The sequence below is a fragment of the Dioscorea cayenensis genome, chromosome 10 (assembly GCF_009730915.1).
Source record: "Dioscorea cayenensis subsp. rotundata cultivar TDr96_F1 chromosome 10, TDr96_F1_v2_PseudoChromosome.rev07_lg8_w22 25.fasta, whole genome shotgun sequence".
NCBI classification, from domain to species: Eukaryota; Viridiplantae; Streptophyta; class Magnoliopsida; order Dioscoreales; family Dioscoreaceae; genus Dioscorea; species Dioscorea cayenensis.
Window position 1 is genome coordinate 21,714,309 of NC_052480.1, and position 18,227 is coordinate 21,732,535.

At 33.4% G+C, this 18,227-nt stretch overlaps 1 protein-coding gene across 2 annotated transcripts; it reads left to right on the forward strand.

Moving 5' to 3' along the window:
* The first annotated feature begins 2,662 nt into the window (after nt 1-2,662).
* On the forward strand, nt 2,663-8,428 carry LOC120270080. Of its 2 annotated transcripts, none has more exons than XM_039277087.1 (4): nt 2,663-2,690; nt 2,845-2,937; nt 3,799-7,157; nt 8,070-8,428. In XM_039277087.1, the coding sequence occupies exon 3, from the start codon at nt 3,954-3,956 to the stop codon at nt 6,873-6,875; it is 2,922 nt and encodes a 973-aa protein (XP_039133021.1). In that variant the 5' UTR covers nt 2,663-2,690; nt 2,845-2,937; nt 3,799-3,953; the 3' UTR covers nt 6,876-7,157; nt 8,070-8,428. The 2 variants fall into 2 exon arrangements, with proteins under 2 accessions (XP_039133021.1, XP_039133022.1); XM_039277088.1 differs by having other exon boundaries at nt 8,084-8,428.
* The last annotated feature ends 9,799 nt before the right edge of the window (nt 8,429-18,227 follow it).

Below are 18,227 nucleotides of genomic sequence, written 5' to 3' on the forward strand. Positions count from 1 at the left end.
TATTGTAAATATGGTGACAAATTTATTTTTAATATGACTTCACCATTGTCTTTAAATACATATTTCATATGGCTTATTTTAAAATAACGAAAAATAATATCCAATTTATATAAAAAAAATGCTAAACTTTAGAATGAAAATATGCGCTTATCAATTTATGGCTTGTTAACTTTAATTAAAAAAAATTATAATTGTTTTAATAAAACGCTTCTTTTTTTTCTGTTTCACAAAATGTATTCGGTTGAATTGTTTTAGAAAATAAGTTTTATAAATAAAAACAAAAGAAAATGCATTTTGTCATTAAAAAAATGGAATCTATTTGTTGCATATCGTTATGATGGAAAGTTAATTAAAAAGATTTCATACGATTATACACTATAAATAAATATAAGTAAAATTTTTTTGAAACTAGATTTTTAAAAATCTAAACACAAAATCCAAATATCCCAGTTACTAAAAATGCTTTTTAATCCTAATCCACATATAATTTATATATACGATATTAATTAGAATAAAATTTATAAAAATAAAAATCTATTGGTTTAAAATATAATAATTAAGAAAAAAAATATATATATATTTTTCAATAGCGTTTTTTGGGTTAACAATGTCACACATACACTATACAACATATTAAAATCTCAACTATATCGTAGGAGTATGAGGGAGTCAAACTCTTAATCTTCCACATGAAAAGACCATCGCACTACCATCCTACCATTGCACAGATAAATCTCAAGATCATTTCTTTAAATAAGTGAATAAACAAGTTATTTAAAAATTTTATATTCACATAACAAGATAACATGCTTGACAAATAAACCCTAACGAGGTGTAAGCAAGGTGTAAGCACATATGATCTTTATATTTCTTTTTTTTCATCATTTTCATCTTTGGGAGTGATTTTGGGTGTGTCATCATTTGGTAAATTAAATGTCAATCATGTTTTCTTCCCAAATATTGGAATGAAAAGAAATTAGAATAAACAACATGTTCAATATTTTAAAAATACAAAAAGCAAAATGAATAATATGATGTATCACAGTGATTAAAAATATATTAAAATAAGATGATAATATTGGAGTTTTAAGATATTGTATGTTAGGCTAGTTTAAACTTTAGCTCAAGTAGAATGAGAATGAGAATGAGAGAACATGTGTGTTGAGATAGTAATTCCCTGTTTATATACACCCTGACACAACTCGTTCAACTTTAGTAAAATTTTTTTAAAAAAATTATAAAAAAAAAGGAACAAATTAGATGATGAGAGTCTCAAAAGTCCATCAAAATTATGCAATACTCCTTCAATTTTTTTGTTTTGTAAAATTTAATTTTTGATAGATTATATAATAATCCATTTTATTATTAATAACAACTGACCACTATTATTTGAAGAATTGATTTGATAATTTTAAAATATTTATTTTAATTAGTATTAATTAAGTCAATATTTAGTTACTTTCGGATAATTTTTTTTAAAACAATTTTAAAATTTTCTAATCCCTAACTGATATATCTTCCTAATATATCTTCCGCCTAAGAATCAAATGCCCTAAAATCATTTTTCTTAAGACTGAAACAATTTATTTCAGTTTGGAAAATTTTAATTTAGATTAATCAAATCAAGCTTTTGTGATTCACTTAAGCAATATAATATGATCCATTTCATCACTAAATACATAAAATTTAGTTGGTGGATTAACCACAATAAAATCATAATAAGACGCAACAGGTTTTTTTCAATTCTAAACTGAAACATATGATTATTTTTATTTATTTCATTGTTATTTTTATATTTTTAATATAATTAGTAAACAATTAATAGATAAAATTCATGAACCTAATAGATTACTATATGTCAAGTTACAGCCAAAATTACTATTATGTACAAAATTAAATAAAATGATAAGATTCATGTACGACATTAAATATTTTTAAAATACACTTCTTTATGACAGATCATCCGGGGCAACTTAACTTTTAGGGAATTATAAGGGCAAAATTGACTTTATACTTATTAATAACCCTAGAATTCTTAACCTTAACCCACCGCCCTCTAACTAGGGTTAACAACTCTATTTCGGTTACATTTATGGTCAATAAATGTATATATATTAATCATTATATTAAAAATATATAAACCACGAATTCATTAAAAAATCAAAATTATCTAAATATATTTATATATTAAATTGATATATGTGTTCAAAGAAAATATTTGCAATCAAATTCTCATTTCTCATAAATAAATCATCCATTATATTAAAAAGTACTTAAATATATATTTGTTTAATATTTAAAAATTTATTTTTTTTAAAAGAAATCTAAACAATTTAGACGAAATAGTTAAAATCTATTCAAATACCAGAACTGATTAGTTAGATCAAGAGGAACTCAAAAATTTAACTTATGTTTGTTTTAAATATTTATTTATTACATAAAAATATATAATATAAATATAAAAAAAATCAACAATTTATATATATTTATGGATAATTACATGACAAATTACAATGCGCCAAACTTCGCCAAGTCGGTTACCCATTTGGAGCAAAATGACTAACCTACCCCTCCGGTTAAAAATTAACCCTAGTTAATTAGGGTTTCAAGGTTATAAAATGCTGGCTAGGGGCTGAAAAAAATTTTAAAAAAAAAATATTGTGAGAAAGCAAGGGCGACAGAGCCCTACTGTAAGAATTTCTTTTATTTATTTATTTATTTGTTTATTTTTGGCCTAATTTTTCCTTCTTTGTGTATTTTGGTATTTTAAGCTTTTGCTGCAGGGCCCATCTTTTGTCCTCTAATTTTTTATTTTCTATTTTTTTATTTACTTTTTCTTTGCAGGTTTTTGGTGGGAAAATTTTCGTGACCATACTCTAATGGAGTTCCAAGAAATCGAATTTCTCCGATTTCATGGAGCTTTTTTAATCTAAATTGGTATATTTCTCTTCTTGGGTGCTTTGATTTGAATCTATTATCACTTCATGAGATCAATCTATCTAGGGTTTTCGATGATGATGAATCCTTTTAAAGTTTTGATTGAAGTTGTTGATTTTTTTTTACTGTTTGCTGCTTTCTTTGTATCGGTTGCTTCTTTTGATCCATGTACTCTTTTTGAAGTTCTTATCCTTTTTATTTTTTATTTTTTTTAAGTTTTATTTGAATTTAGTTTGTTTTATCTTGATGTGATTCAAGTTCAGTGTTTTGTTGTGCTACATTTGCAAAGTATCGGTAGAATTTGGGCTTAGAAGTTGGGATTATTTGTCAAGATTTTTCCTTTTTGTGTTTTTTCTTTTATCTTGATTGAGTTGTTCATGTTATGCCAATGATTTTGTTGTTCATATTGCACCTTCAGAACGCTTGAATTTTGTTGAATTTGATGAGCATGAGGATTTTAGTGAATAGGAGGAAGTCTGCGTGATATAATTTCTATGTGCTTTGTTTATGTTAAGCTTTTAATAGAAGTTTTCTCTTAGTTTCGGCACGTTTATTGTTATGTATTCGACCATCTTGTTTTGTTTCCATATATTTGTAGAATTTGGGTTTAAATTTTGGAAATGTTGATCAAGAGGTTTCTTTTTTGTGTTTTTTTTCTACATCTTGATTGAGTTGTTCATGCTATGCTAATGATTAGAGAGTCATTATCCACAAAATTTCGTTGTTCATGTTGCACCTTCAAGTCTGTATGATTTAATTTCTATGCACTTTGTTTGAATTAAGCTTTTAATAGAAGCTTTCTCTTAGTTTCGGCGCGATAATTGTTATATATTCACCCGTCTTGTTTTGTTTCCAATTCAGGAAGTGAAAGAATTAAGTTAGAAGTGATCGGTCGCAATTATCAAGTGTGTTTGCGGGAGTTATCTGTGGTTTAGACTGAACTTTTGTTGTTATCGGTGTTGTGATTTTGGAAGGCCTCAACCTTTGTATCTGAAAGGTTGAGGTTGGATTACATCATGGACTGCAACCGGGATGAGGCCCTTCGGGCAAAAGAAATTGCTGAGACGAAGTTCCATGCGAATGATTTCGTTGGCGCCAAGAAGTTCATTTTGAAGGCTCAGAATCTCTGTCCTGCACTCGAGGGCATCAAGCAGATGATTACAAGTCTGGATGTTTACATTGCTGGCGAACGAAGAATTAATGGCATGAAGGACTGGTATGACATTCTATGTATCAATGCATCAGCTGATGAAGAGACTTTGAAGAAACAATATAGGAAGTTAGCTCTCCAGCTTCACCCAGACAAGAACAAATCTTTTGGTGCTGAAGGTGCTTTCAAGCTTATTTCTGAGGCGTGGAGCGTCTTGTCTGATAAGGAAAAAAAAGTTATCTATGATCAGAAGAGGAATGTGAGCGAATTCATGCAGAGAGCTCCGAACTTTCAAAACGCACAGCCTTTTTATGCCGCTGCTAGCAGTGGGTTTAAATTTCCGACCAAATCACAAGAAGAGCCTTGCGGAGAGAAGAAGAATGTGAAAGAATCTCCTCAGAGAGTTCCAAACTCTCAAAACGTTCCGCCTTTTACTGCCACTGCTAGCACTGGGTTTAACATTCCCACCGGGTTTAATATTCCCACTGAATCACAAAGAGAGACTTTCATTGGGAAAAAGACAGTGAACGAATTTGTGCAAAGAGTTGCAAACTCTCAGAAAGAGTCGTCTTTTACTGCTGCTGCTTCCAATGGGTTGAAAATTCCCACCAAACCACAAACAGCGCAGCCCTTTCATTCTGCAGCTTCCTATGGGTTTGAAATTCCCACCAATTCCCAAACAGAACAGCCGGTTCATTCTGCAGCTTCCTATGGGTTTAATATTCCCACCAAATCACAAACAGAGCAGCCAGTTCATTCTGCAGCTTCCTATGGATTTAAAATTCCCACAGCATCACAAAAGGAACCAGAGGTTCCTACTTCTGCTGCAGATGGGATTAAAATTCCCACCAAAGCACCAAAAGAAGCCCCTGTTCCTTCACCTGGCACTACTGCCACAGCTGCTGCTGCTGCTCCTACATCTGCTGCAGCTGTCTCTGGTCTTAAAAAACCCAGAAACAAAACCACTTCTGGTGCAGAAGTTCGTAGGAGGAGAACTGCTACTAAACGTGGTGCACCGTCTGTTGTCCCTTCATCTTCTAAGCTGAAGGTTGACACATTTTGGACTTCATGTCCCTCCTGCAAACTGCTCTATGAGTACCAAAGGACGTATCTTAATCATAACCTTGTGTGTGCAACTTGCAACAAGGCATTTAATGCTACTGAGACTGCTGGTCCAACTGATGGAATTAATCAGATGCCGCCAAGGCCAGCTTCGAAGAATCAGCAACATGCTATGTATGATAACAAGCCAGGCAATGACACTTGTGGTTCGGCGAAGAATGCTGACAATTTGACTGGCATTGGAGCAAAAGAAGGCCAGCATGAAACTCAATCTGGCATTCAGCACAATGAAAATTACAATTGGAGCACTTTCTTTAAACAAGCAAGCGGTACAAGTGCAAATGCTCCATCTGCAGCTGCTCAACCAGCTAATGTATTTGAGCAAATGAGAAGAGGGCTTGACAAGATAGAAACTGATGAGATGAAGGAGGAGGCTCTTGATAAGAAGGTGGATCAAACTCAGAAGAGGACTCACAGCCGCTCTGAAAATGTTAATGTTGGTGTAGGTGGTAATCAACACCATCAGGATACAATGGGAAAGAAGCGAAAAAATATTACTGATGATCTTGCAACTAATGTCAGAAGAGCCAGAACCAAACAAGCTGTTCTAGGCACTGGAAAAGGTGGCAATAGTTTCTCAAGATTTAAGATGGCATACAATGCAAAGAAGCGGTCTTCCAAATCAGAAGTCAGGGGTGCGCTGATGGAGAAAGCTAAGTTTGGGATTATAGAGAAACTTGCAGAATGGAAGGTGACTGGGAAGGAGGGGAAAGGAAAGAAGAAACAGAAGCCAGAAGACACCACTGCCAAGATGGAAGAGAAGGATAAGGGAAAGCCGTCAGTTGCTGCAGATTCTGGCAATTTTACTGAGGCAAGCAAGGATGATGCCTTGAAAAATCTCTTTGATGAAATTCCTGATGGGGAGCCCTCAAATAATCATGATTCTGATTCAGATTACGCTGAAACTGAAAAGGTATCAATGGATGTTCCAGATCCAGATTTTTATAATTTTGACGGTGATCGCTCCGAAAATTCTTTTGGTGATGAGGAGGTATGGGCTGTCTATGATAATGAAGATGGCATGCCTCGCTTCTATGCCCTGGTTCAAAAGGTTGTGTCTGTCAAGCCCTTCAAGATTCGCATTAGTTTTCTCATTGCAAAGAGTTGTTATGAATTCGGACAACTGAACTGGATTGGCTCAGGATTTGCCAAGACGTGCGGGACCTTCAAGATTGGTAAATATGAAATCAATGATACAGTCAATATATTTTCTCACAAAGTTCGTTGGGAGAAAGGCTTACGGGGGTCCATAAAAATTGTTCCTCGGAGAGGTGATGTTTGGGCTCTTTACAAAAACTGGTCTCCAAACTGGAATGAAGATACTGCAAAGGATGTGATATATAAGTATGAAATGGTGGAAGTGCTTGATGATTATAACGAGCACCAGGGTATATACGTTATGCCCTTACTGAAGGTTGCTGGTTTTAAAACTGTGTTTCACCGACACTTGGACCACCGAAAAGTGAGGAGGATCGCAAAGAAAGATATGTTTCGTTTTTCACATCAGGTTCCTGCTTATGTACTCACTGGTAAAGAAGCTGATAATGCTCCAAAGGGTTGCCTTGAGTTGGACCCAGCATCTACTCCAATGGAACTTCTTCAGGTAATTACAGTGGTGAAGAAAGACGAAGTTCTTAAAGCTGATGACCTAGCGAAGCGATCCTAGGTCCTTTTTGTGTAATTGGCAAACTCATCTCGTGTTCTAGCTGGTTATGTTTTGCAATTTGGATGAGTTTGCTGATCACAGGGGGATGGGGTACTGGGATGGAAAGTATGCTTGCTGTGGTTATTATTAATTGGTGGACAGCGGACCTCAACTTTTGCTTTCTTCGGAAGCTATCTTGGATATCAAAGTCATAGAGTCTCTTCTGTTGTGCTTGAATTTTGGTCCTCAAGGTCACTAGAGCTGCTTTTGATGGAATTTGGTTGAGTCTGATGATTGATAAAGGTTAGTTTCGCTTTCTTACTGTTTTTAGTTAATATTTCATTAGCATGGTAGCTGATATTTCCTCATGTATGAATGTTCTGCTTGTTCATTTCCTAATTTTTGTATTCTCTAAAGTAGTATTTAGTTTATGGAGAAGAATTGTGGATCATAAGATAGTATAGGTTTTTTTTCCATGATTATTGAGGTGTAGACCTTGTCTTGTGTTGCTTCTTGTCTTTAAACTCTTTTCGATAAAACATTTAACATCGTTTGGCATCTTCAAGCTGTGTCTAAAAGCAGGTTTAGGAGTAATGAAAATACCTTATTTGCATGTTATCATATTTCACACTTGCACTATGCGTTGTTTCCCTCATCATTGCTCTTTCTTATATACTCTTAGCAATCTTGAAATGTTCTCCAATGGTTAGTCATATATATTTGATTTCACAAAAACTACACTTAGCATCTGAGTTCTAGGTAACTTGGCTTGGATAGTTGTCCTAAGATTATATGATTCAGATTCTATCAATTTTAAACCTTAAATTGTTTTTGCTATATGTGGAAGAATGTCTTTCCCAGGCCTTAATTTGTCAAATCAAATGCAATTGATCAGCATGTATTTAGTTTTGAACCCAAGAAGACAATATCTGTACTGTAGAGTGTAGGATGGATAAAACCAGGTTATCACTAGGTTTAAATTGTGACTGCAACATGCTTTTTTGCATTCTGCTAATGATTGAATGTTTTGGGGCTTGTTATTTTATGTCTATTTCATGTCTTGTTTTGTTTGCTTGCTTCTGTATACCCTTTCTTATCGAATACCATGACATTCTATGGATTTCTTCTAATGCTTTTGTGTAATACATGACTAAAACTGCATATAATCTTGTTTTTCTTTCATTTCTTGCTGGCTGCTAAATATTTCTGTCATAGGAAATTTATTGAAGGTAAAGCCTAAATTTCATCAAAGCTGAAACCAGTCCCTGAATCTGAACCTCGACATCATTTGCTGAAGCACAAACCGAGGAGCTTGTCTTGACAATGCATAACCTGATAGTTTTCTCTTTACCTTTTATCATTTTGCAGTGAATAATCAACCTTTTTGGTTGCTTGTTATTGTAAATATATTATAATTTGGTTTCAAATAACTCTTGCGAGGAGTTAGTTCATGTAGACCCTTTTGTTGGGAGGGTATATTCATAAGCAAAGTAAACCTTGAATTGTGTTAAGAGTTCCTTTTCAATTACTGTTTGTTTATCAAATTAATATGTTCTGGATGTTGTTTACTGAAAGTTGAGGCAAACGGTGAAGGAAAAAGAACTTTACTTTGAATTGTTGTTATTTATTTATGGTTTCAGCAATTTGCAGTATGTTGTTGTTTCGAAGAACATTGTTATAAAAATATATGTAGGCGGTAACTTTTCATGCAAACAACAGCAAAAGATTAGGGATTTTTGCATGAATACTGTTGTAAAGTTGTATATTATTTGTTTGCCTCGTGAAACAGAAATTTTGTGCAAGTCCTCCGCAATGGTGAACTTGCAAAAATTATTTTGATAGATATCATTAGTCCTTCAAGGAGCATTACAAAAGTTGTTGCAGCAATAGTCTAGTGGCAGCACGCTCAACCTTCATATGTAAGGTTGAAAGCTTGACTCTTTTCAATGCATGATGGTTGAGGCTTAATAATAAATTATTATATATTATTTATTCGTATGAATATTGTTGCAAAGTTACATATTATTTGTTTGCCTTGTGAAACAAAAATTTTGTGCAAGTCCTCTGCAATGATGAACTTGCAAAATTGTTTTAATAGTTATCATCAATACCAAAAGTCCACTGCAATGATGAACTTGCAAAAATTGTTTTAATAGTTATCATCAATACCAGAAGGGGTGTTATAGAAGTTGTTGCAACAATAGTCTAGTGGTAGCACATTTGACATGTGGAAAGTCGAGAGTTTGACTCCTTCCATTGCATGACGGTTGATGCTTAATAATAGAAAATTGTTGTATATTATTTGTTTGTATGGATACTATTACAAAGGAACATATTATTTATTTGCCTTGTGAAATAGGAATTGGCGCGAGTTCTCCGCAAAGGTGAACTTGCAAAAATTGTTTTGATAGATTATTACCAGTGCTTCAAAAAGCATTACAAAAGTTGCTGTGGCAATAGTCTAGTAGTAGCACACTTGACGCTCATATGAAAAGTCGAGGGTTTGATTATTATTTTGATAGTTATCATCAGTGCTTTGAGAAGCATTATAGAAGTTGTTGCGGCTATAGTCCAATAGTGACACACTTGATGCTCATATGGAAGGTGAAGAGTTTCACTCTTTCCAATGCATAGTTGCATAATAATAAAAATTGTGTATAGGTGAGTTATTCACATTATTTAAAAAACATTAAATTTGTAGTTTTGAACAAAAGCACACTATATCTGTTTTTTATAAAATAAATATTTCTCAAAAAAATATGTTTGAATGTTTTTGAAGTGTTGAGGAAAAAAACTATAAACAAGTTCGGATAAAATCATTGTTTGATTCATATTTAAATAATTTATATATATTAGTGAAATTATTTTTATATAAAAATTATAATTCATTGTGTTATATATATAGATCCTAAATATGACATATTTGATATGATAATGTAATGAAATCTCATATATCATATAATAATATAAAGAAATATGATTTTTATTATTAAAATAGATCCTAAATATGACATATCAATATTAGAAAGAATTTATAATTTATAATTAATGAAATTTATTATTACTATAAATGTTATACACGAAGATTCATATCCAATTTTGTTCTTTTTTATTATAACTTGAATGAAGATATGTTCGCATAAATTCTCAAGTGCTTTTGTAAATTTGATATTAAGTGACCATATCCAAATATTAATTAGTTGATATTTTCATGATAAAAAAAATTAAGGAAAAGATGAAATCTGTAGTTTTTTACTGTCGATGTTTTGATCAAGATCCTCTCCAATATTCATCCTAAAATTTCAAATTAAGATTAAGAATATAAACATAAGTTCACTAATTAATCTTTCTATCAACAATGTTAATTAAGATTTTAATCAAATCATGGCATCTCCAATCCTACTCAAATTTTTTTTTAGGCTTTCAAACATGCTAACCTTTGATATGAGTAGTGGCAATCAAAATCGGGGGTAAAATTGTAACGCATAAGTGGAGGTGAGAGCAGACACTAGAAGACACACCTAATATAAAAGGATGTTCCCTATTTATATGCACATATGGAATTCATTTACTAACCGATGTGGGAATAAAGGGGTTCATTACATTACCCCATCGGCCAAAGACTTTTGGCCTCATTAGTCCGGGTTAATTTGGATGTCGGACTCTGGGGCTAAACTCTGGCACCCACACGAGGGTTTCACCTGTTCTGCGCACCTGTCACAGCCTGACGCGGTCCCTAGCCCTAATGTACCCATACACCAGCTCTCAACGAAAGCACCATTGTAACACATAAGTGGAGGTGACACCGGACACAAAAAGACGCGCCTAATGATGAAGAATGTCCTCCACTTATAAGCACATATAGAGTCTATCGACTAGTAGATGTCAGACTAAAGGGGTTCATTACAAAAATCTACTTATTATTGTTATCACAACTTGTTGAAGCCAAGTTCATGATCAGTAGTGAGACTTTCATTGATCATGATGGAATGTTTTTATTTAAAGACGTACAAAATCTTTAGTTTCAATATAAATGGTGGTGATCACATTTGAAGCTCATTTGCTCTTAGAAAAATTTGTAAGTTAGGGGCAGAATCTATGGATTGATTATTTTTGTTTCCATCATCAATTTGATTATTTTTGTTTCCATCATCAATTTGATGATGATTGAATAGTGAAATCTTTTATGATCTCATTGAATGGTGAAGAGCATGTATGTAGTTTGATATTATCATTTAAAAAATCAAAAATAGAGGGGAATTTATTGCTAAAAAATTCAAGGATGTGTCGGGAAATTTGGATATTTCCAAATCATATTGAGCACAATTTTTATTTGATTGTCAAGCTAATAATGTGATTGGGATGTAACATTGTCTTAATTGGTTAGCTAAGAATTTTTCATTACAAATTATCTTTTTCTTAAATTACCCCCATATAATAAGTGCAAAATATATCAAAGCACATACAGTTTGGAGTAAATATCAAATTTGTTTAATAATAAATATTTATTATTATTAAAAAAATAAATTTTTGGTTTTTATTAATATTAATTGACTCAAGCCTACTTATTTTAAATATATATAAAGTTTCCTCTAACTTCATATTTAAAAAATAAAATTAATCTCAAATAATGTTTGAATATATTTTTATATAAAAGATGTGTCTTATTTCAAAACAAGCTGGTAAGACACATTATAGAAGTAATTAAAACATTCTATCATTATCTTAGAGAAGAACAATCATTTTTTTTTAGAAATTTGATATTTTTAAGATTTTATTGTATTTTAAAGATATATTAGGAAAAGAATTTACATTCCTTCTGGAATGTAAGATTATCACCTATTGAGTTGGTAATCATATTGTAGTAATATTAACCACACTACAAGAAAACATAGGCACCATAGACGAAATCTTTCTAACGGAATTTTTCCATGGGTGAAAGTTAATATCACCAACGGATTTTGTGACGGAATTCCAACGGAAAGGATTTGGCACCTACGAAGACATTAGTGACGGAAATTTATATTATCACCAACGGAATATTCCATTGGTGATAGTTTCCGTGGGAAATTTCGTTGGTGAAAATTATTAATTTTTTCTTAAGCTTTAAAATATTTTTTAATATATTTGTAATAGAATTTTGAATTTTCACCTACGGAATTTTTTTACTATCACTAACGAAATTTAGTATTATTACCAACGAAAATTTTAAATTATTACCGACTGAATTTGGTGCTATCATCAACGGAATTGAGCATTTTTACCAACGGAATTGTTTACTATCACCGACATAATTCTTGTATTATCACCAACAGAATTTGTTATTATCACCGACAGAATTTAGTATTATCACCAACGGAATTTTTGGATTATTACCAACGGAATTTGGTATTGTATTATCACCAATGGAATTTATCACTTTTACCAAAGGAATTTTGTATTATCATCAATGGAATTTTTTGGTTATTACTAACGGAATTTCGTATTATCAATAACGGAATTGAGCACTTTTACCAACGGAATTGTTTATTATCACGGACAGAATTCTTGTATTATCACCAATGGAATTTTTTATTATCACCCACGGAATTTAATATTATCAACCACAGAATTTTTGGATTATCACCAACGGAATTTGGAACTATCACCAACGGAATTTATAATTCCAATTTTAAGATAATGATATATGATATTTAATTTTTCTATATATATAACTCATTATCCACACAACAAAGTTCCTTTGATGCTTTCTAAGCCCTAATTCTTTCTAAGCCCTTCCTTTTTTTCTCTTTCTAAGTAACGACGCCACCAGGTGCAGCTCTGCCGATGCTGGAGCTCAGCCATCCTCGCAAGCTGCTCTAGTCCTTCTTCTCCAAAGAGCGAAAGAGATCTTTGGATCTGTAGATCTCTATGAGGTTTGAGTCCTTCTTCTCTCTCAATATCAAATCGGGAGTCTGTGAGGCGCTCTAAAAGAAGAAATCAAGCACATCTGAGTGAGCTTGAGACCCAAGTTTAGATTTACAAGATCTGATTCAGTTATGTGGTAATTTTGTGTTTGTAAGTGAATACTATGAGCCATCTGACAAGTTTTGAATTTCTTAACACATAGGTTTCACAACTAAGAGTTGAGAAGTCATCATTATTGAAGCACCTTACAGATATGAATCAAAAATACAATGAAGCTACAGTTGATAACAGAATTTTGAAGGCAGATGTGGAAAACTTTGAGAGCGAAGGTAATGCATATAAACTCTGAATGTGTATGCGCTCCCATGTTTTGGAATTAATAATTTTTTAATAGTGGAGTGATTTTATTCTAAGTATTATGTCATTGTGTGCATGATACTAATGGGTAGGAGAGAAGGCTAAAGAAATAGAAAAATAAATAGGCCACAAGCTTTTGCATATGGGAAGGCATGAAATGTAGATTAATTATAGGAGAAAATATAAAGGTGTATTGCAGTTATCAAAATTACTATTCTCATTTATTATTATTTGCCATATGATTGGTCCTTAGTTGATCAAAAACTGATTGAAAATTTATGGATTTGGCTTGAATACTCAAGTAAATCTTTTTCATGGAGGATAAGTAGGAAGCATTGTATGATGGAAGAGTGATAGAAAGTGACAGCACACCTATTATATATCTATGTGTAGGCAACCCAATTAAATTGGAAGCCAACATACGGAGAAGTGTTTAATCACATACACAAGCATGACAAATGTCGTGGTAATTATGTTGATAACAAGTCTAAATCCGTGAGTGTAAGTAAATTGGTTTCATAATTATATTCTAATTATTAATATACAATTTTTATTTCTAATGAATTAATAATTCTTTTATTATCTTAATCATACCACTTATAAGAATTTTATGTTTTTGTAGAAATCTTATACTTCTTCAATGAGCCAAAAATATGGTGTCGATGAATCTTTTCATTCTGAATTTAACCCACAAGCATGGTGTGATGCAATTGGAGGAATGGAGACTACGCGTACACATGTGTATGGATTCCGAACCACGCCACGTGGGGAAAAAAATAATTTCTCCTCAATTTAGTATTGGGGAAGGCTCCTATTCATCGGCTTGTAGTCCATTAGTTGAAGCTCCACGTCCTTCTGTTGAAGTTGATAATCTACGGGAAGAAGTAGTGACTGTGAAGAATAATTTACAGAGCTTTGAGGATTCTCAGAATAAAATCAAGACATTTTTGTATCGCATTACTGAGATGTTAAATCCTGCAACATTTGGTAGAAATCCTGGATTTTCTCAAATTGGAATGAATGACGAAGACCATGAAGATGAAACCACCGATGGTGAAGATTGAATGTTTGAGAGAGTGATTCTTAGAACTTGGGTGTTTTATGGTTAATTTTACATATGGCTTCTCTTATGATGTTTTTAAATTTGATGAAACATTGACGGATTTTATCTTAAACAATGTTGGACTTATTTTTTTTAATGAATAAATAATGTTAGACATTATAAACAGTTTCTGAAATAGCATTGGTAATATATATGTGGTACAAGGAAATAAAACTGGAGAAATGAATTAATTCAAAAATAGTATTAGAGACAAAATTTTATGGATAATGAAAATAATTAGTGATGGAATTCCATTGGTAATTAGTACCTTTAGTGACGGAATTCCATGGATGATAAACATTGTTAGTGACAAAATTCCGTCGGTAATGAAAACCATCAGTAAAGGAATTCCGTGGGTGATAAACATTTTCAATGATGGAATTCCGTTGGTGTTGATAACAATCAATGACGAAATTCCGTGGGTGATAAGCACTTTCAATGACAGAATTCCGTTGGTGATAAACACTTTCAGTGACAAAATTCTGTGGGTGAAAAACACTTTTGGTAACGGAATATTCCGTCACTAATACTTCAACATCACCGACGGAATTATGTTTACCAACGGAATAGTATTACCCAGTTCATTATTACCAACAGAAATTTCCAATGGTGAAAGTCATCACCCACGGAATTTGATCTTTCAATGATGGAAATTTTCATCCATGATGCCCTGTTTTCTTGTAGTGCCAATTTATGATCAAATTCTGAGAATAAGATATTCCTCTTCTATACAACCAAACGAAGTAATATACATTACCTGGTCTGCATTCCGGCCCCCAACCAAACGGCCCCTAAAGGTGTGTGGAGTCTTGATCCACTTATTTGACTAAGTTAAATAAAAATGAAACAATAAAATAAATTAAAAATAACTAATCTCGAAGATTAGGTAAGAAAGATAGACTAAAGTTGCTCAGTAGTCGTGCTTTTTTTTTCCTCTCAAAGAGAGAAACACGTTCTCTAAATGATAATGATGATTGCAAGTCACTCTTTTTCTCCCAATATTTCAAGCTGCTCCTTGACAACTATAAAAGATTTATCCATCTCCTCTAGAGAGGGTATAGAATCTAGCACTTTTGTGCCAAATGAAAGGAGTCGTTTCTCAATTTTGCGTCGGATGAAAAGAGTCATTCCTCTCCTTCTTGTAGTGTTTTTAACGCTCGTATTTCTTCCCTTATTAGTTTGAACTATTTTTCACTCTTGTAAATGCTTTGAGATATTTTCTAAGCCTGCTAAATTATTGAGCACTTCATAAATTTTGTCCCATTGAAAATACCCTAAAAGATTAAAGAATAAAAGAATGAAATAAATAACGAAAATCAGCTAATAAATATAATTTGAGGGTGTTTTTTTTACAATAATAATAATAATAATAATAATAATAATAATAATAATAATAATAATAATAATAATAATAATAATAATAATAAGAGAGGGAAAGAGGGAAAGAACAAAGACCAAAAAAAGAAAAAGATGAAGAAAAAATGAAAAGGGGTTCTTGTTGCAAAGTGCAAAACCTGTGGGCTTATAGATGATATGGATGTGTTGATAATAAGAATATAAAAGGGTTTTATAATAAAGGAAAGAAAGACACCAATAAATCTAAAGGGGTAAGCCAACCAATGTTTTCAAAACCGGATCGGGAAGTGAACCGGCCAATCAACTTGGTCATGGATCAATTGGTTTGACCGAATGACCCGATTTGGTTGAACCGGATGACGTAATAATTATATTGATATATTATATATATATATTATATATTATATATATTCTCCAAAATAAAAATAAAAAAGAGAAGCAATAAAAAAAAGCTATGAAATCTTTTTCCTAACTAAAAAAAACTGATTTCAAGCTGCTCAAAAACCATGCGGGATTGATCCGGTCCAAGAGAAGCGAAAGCCGGAGATCACTTGGCCCATTGTTGGGCTCTTTTCCGAACTCCAAACTAGTCGAAAATGTCAGCCTTCTTCTCCTTGAGCGCTTCCCATGGCTTCCACCTTCTCTATAGTCTTTAGCAGCAATGCCACAACCTCCATCGAAGCTAAGATTCACGTTAGTATCTTGTTCAGTGCTAATAGGAGTAGTCCCTACTGGAGCTTTGTGATTCTTAGCGAGTTAAGCTGTCAAATAATGGAGGTGTTTCTCGAGAAGTAGTTCGCAATGTTGTTGTCGTTGCAATGGAGAAGAGTGACGAGGTTTTGGAAGCAAGAAGTCCTTTGGATTTGGGTTCTTCATGTGGAGATGGTGGAAATGGGAAGGTCCCTTCTTGAGGTGGTGGTGGCGACTGTGATGATTACTTTGGTGATCAAGGTGGGGAAGAAGAACAGGGGAGAGCGGGGTCGTAAGTGAATCTTAACTTAAACTTTAAAACAAAATTCAGAACTGGGGTCAACCAGGGTCCGGTCAAACCGGCCGGTTCGCCGAGTTTGACCGGTTTTGACAGGGTTGACTCCCAGTCAACGAGCTCCATAGAACTGGACCGGGGTACTGGCCGGTTCCCGGTTTTGCCGGCCCGATCGCCGGTCCGGTCCGGTTTTGAAAACATTAAAGGCAACAAAATAATCAAGGAATAAAAAAAGAAAAAAAAAACAAAGTTACTTGGGTAACTTTAATGCTAAGTTATATATATATATATATATATATATATGTGTGTGTGTGTGTTGATGTTTAACTAAGAAAAGGTTATTACATGCATGCCATTACTTGCCGCCAAGATAGCATGGAAACCCCAAAGAAAAAGAAAATCAATGAGATGAAAGGCAAATAGTGAATTGCCTTGAATAAATAGGAAACTCTTGAAGTGCTTGTACTTTATCTTGGGTCAACTATATTTAGGGGGCCTCATAAATAAATGTGGATCCCACCCACACAATTAAAAGAATGACCTTATGTCAATTGAGAGAGTTTTTTTTTTTTTTTGAAGGTGGGAATATCAACTATAGCATGTTAATACTTTTGTCTCTCACTGTTAAACCTTGTTTGTTATCTAGTAAAGGATACAATAGTGATAGTTCCGGTAGCTTAGTGTGTTTAGGGGAGTCACTCAATCTCACAAGAATATAAAGCGCACACATACAATAAAGCAAGAGAAAGAAGACACACAAGTTGATTACCCAGTTCGGCACATCTGGGGGGCCAAGCCTAGAAAAACAATTTACTAATAGAGGTGACAGAATAAAGAGTACAACACTCCTTTACTTACTCACGACAAAGAATACCCTCTTAAGATTGCCCGATGCCCACTCTCCTCAACCCTCACCAAAGGGTCTCTTCTCTCACTTGTGGCTCATCCTAAATCTTCAAGCATGATATTTTATACAGACGCATCTACGTCCATTAGATCCTTCCTCTTTTAGAATTATCCACAGCTTCCTAAATTGAGCACTTTCCAAAGTTAGATGTTGCAACACCCAGTTGCAACACTACCCACCTTACGGAACATAGCAGAGTTCTAGCCAATTGCAACCGAACTTACGACACCTTCAACCCTCCCGGTTCCTTCACTCTGCTTCGTAGTAGTTGACTCGTCCCGAGCTCCTCCTGCTTGTAACTGCTTCCTTCCTCACGTCACTTCAGCAGGTCTCCTTACCCAAGGAACGCGCCTACAAAGGCACAAGCAACCATCTCACCAAATATGGTCACCGAAGATCTCCCGATCTTCTTTCCAAACTTAGTCACAGTTTGGTCTTCCCATGTGATCTTCGTTTGAATCATGAAAATATTGTTACTAAACTTGATCTCATCTCATCCAAATTTAGCTTTCAATATCTTCAAGCATGATCTTCAATCATCCATGCTTGGATCTTCAAATCTTCAATCAAATCTCAATTAATCTTCAATCAATCCTCCATATATGATTAGTCTCCTTGAATAGCTCCGCCCATAATTATGACCTTGAGAATCATATTGGCTTGCCCTTGCCTTTCTTAGTTTGTGTCTTCAAATACCTTCACACCAAACTATGCTCCATGCAATCTTCATGATGATCTTTTATTCTTGCCAACAATGGA

Bases quoted from the DNA above. Each gene is read 5' to 3' on its own strand.
- LOC120270080 (XM_039277087.1), top strand. From the start codon at position 3,954: ATGGACTGCAACCGGGATGAGGCCCTTCGGGCAAAAGAAATTGCTGAG.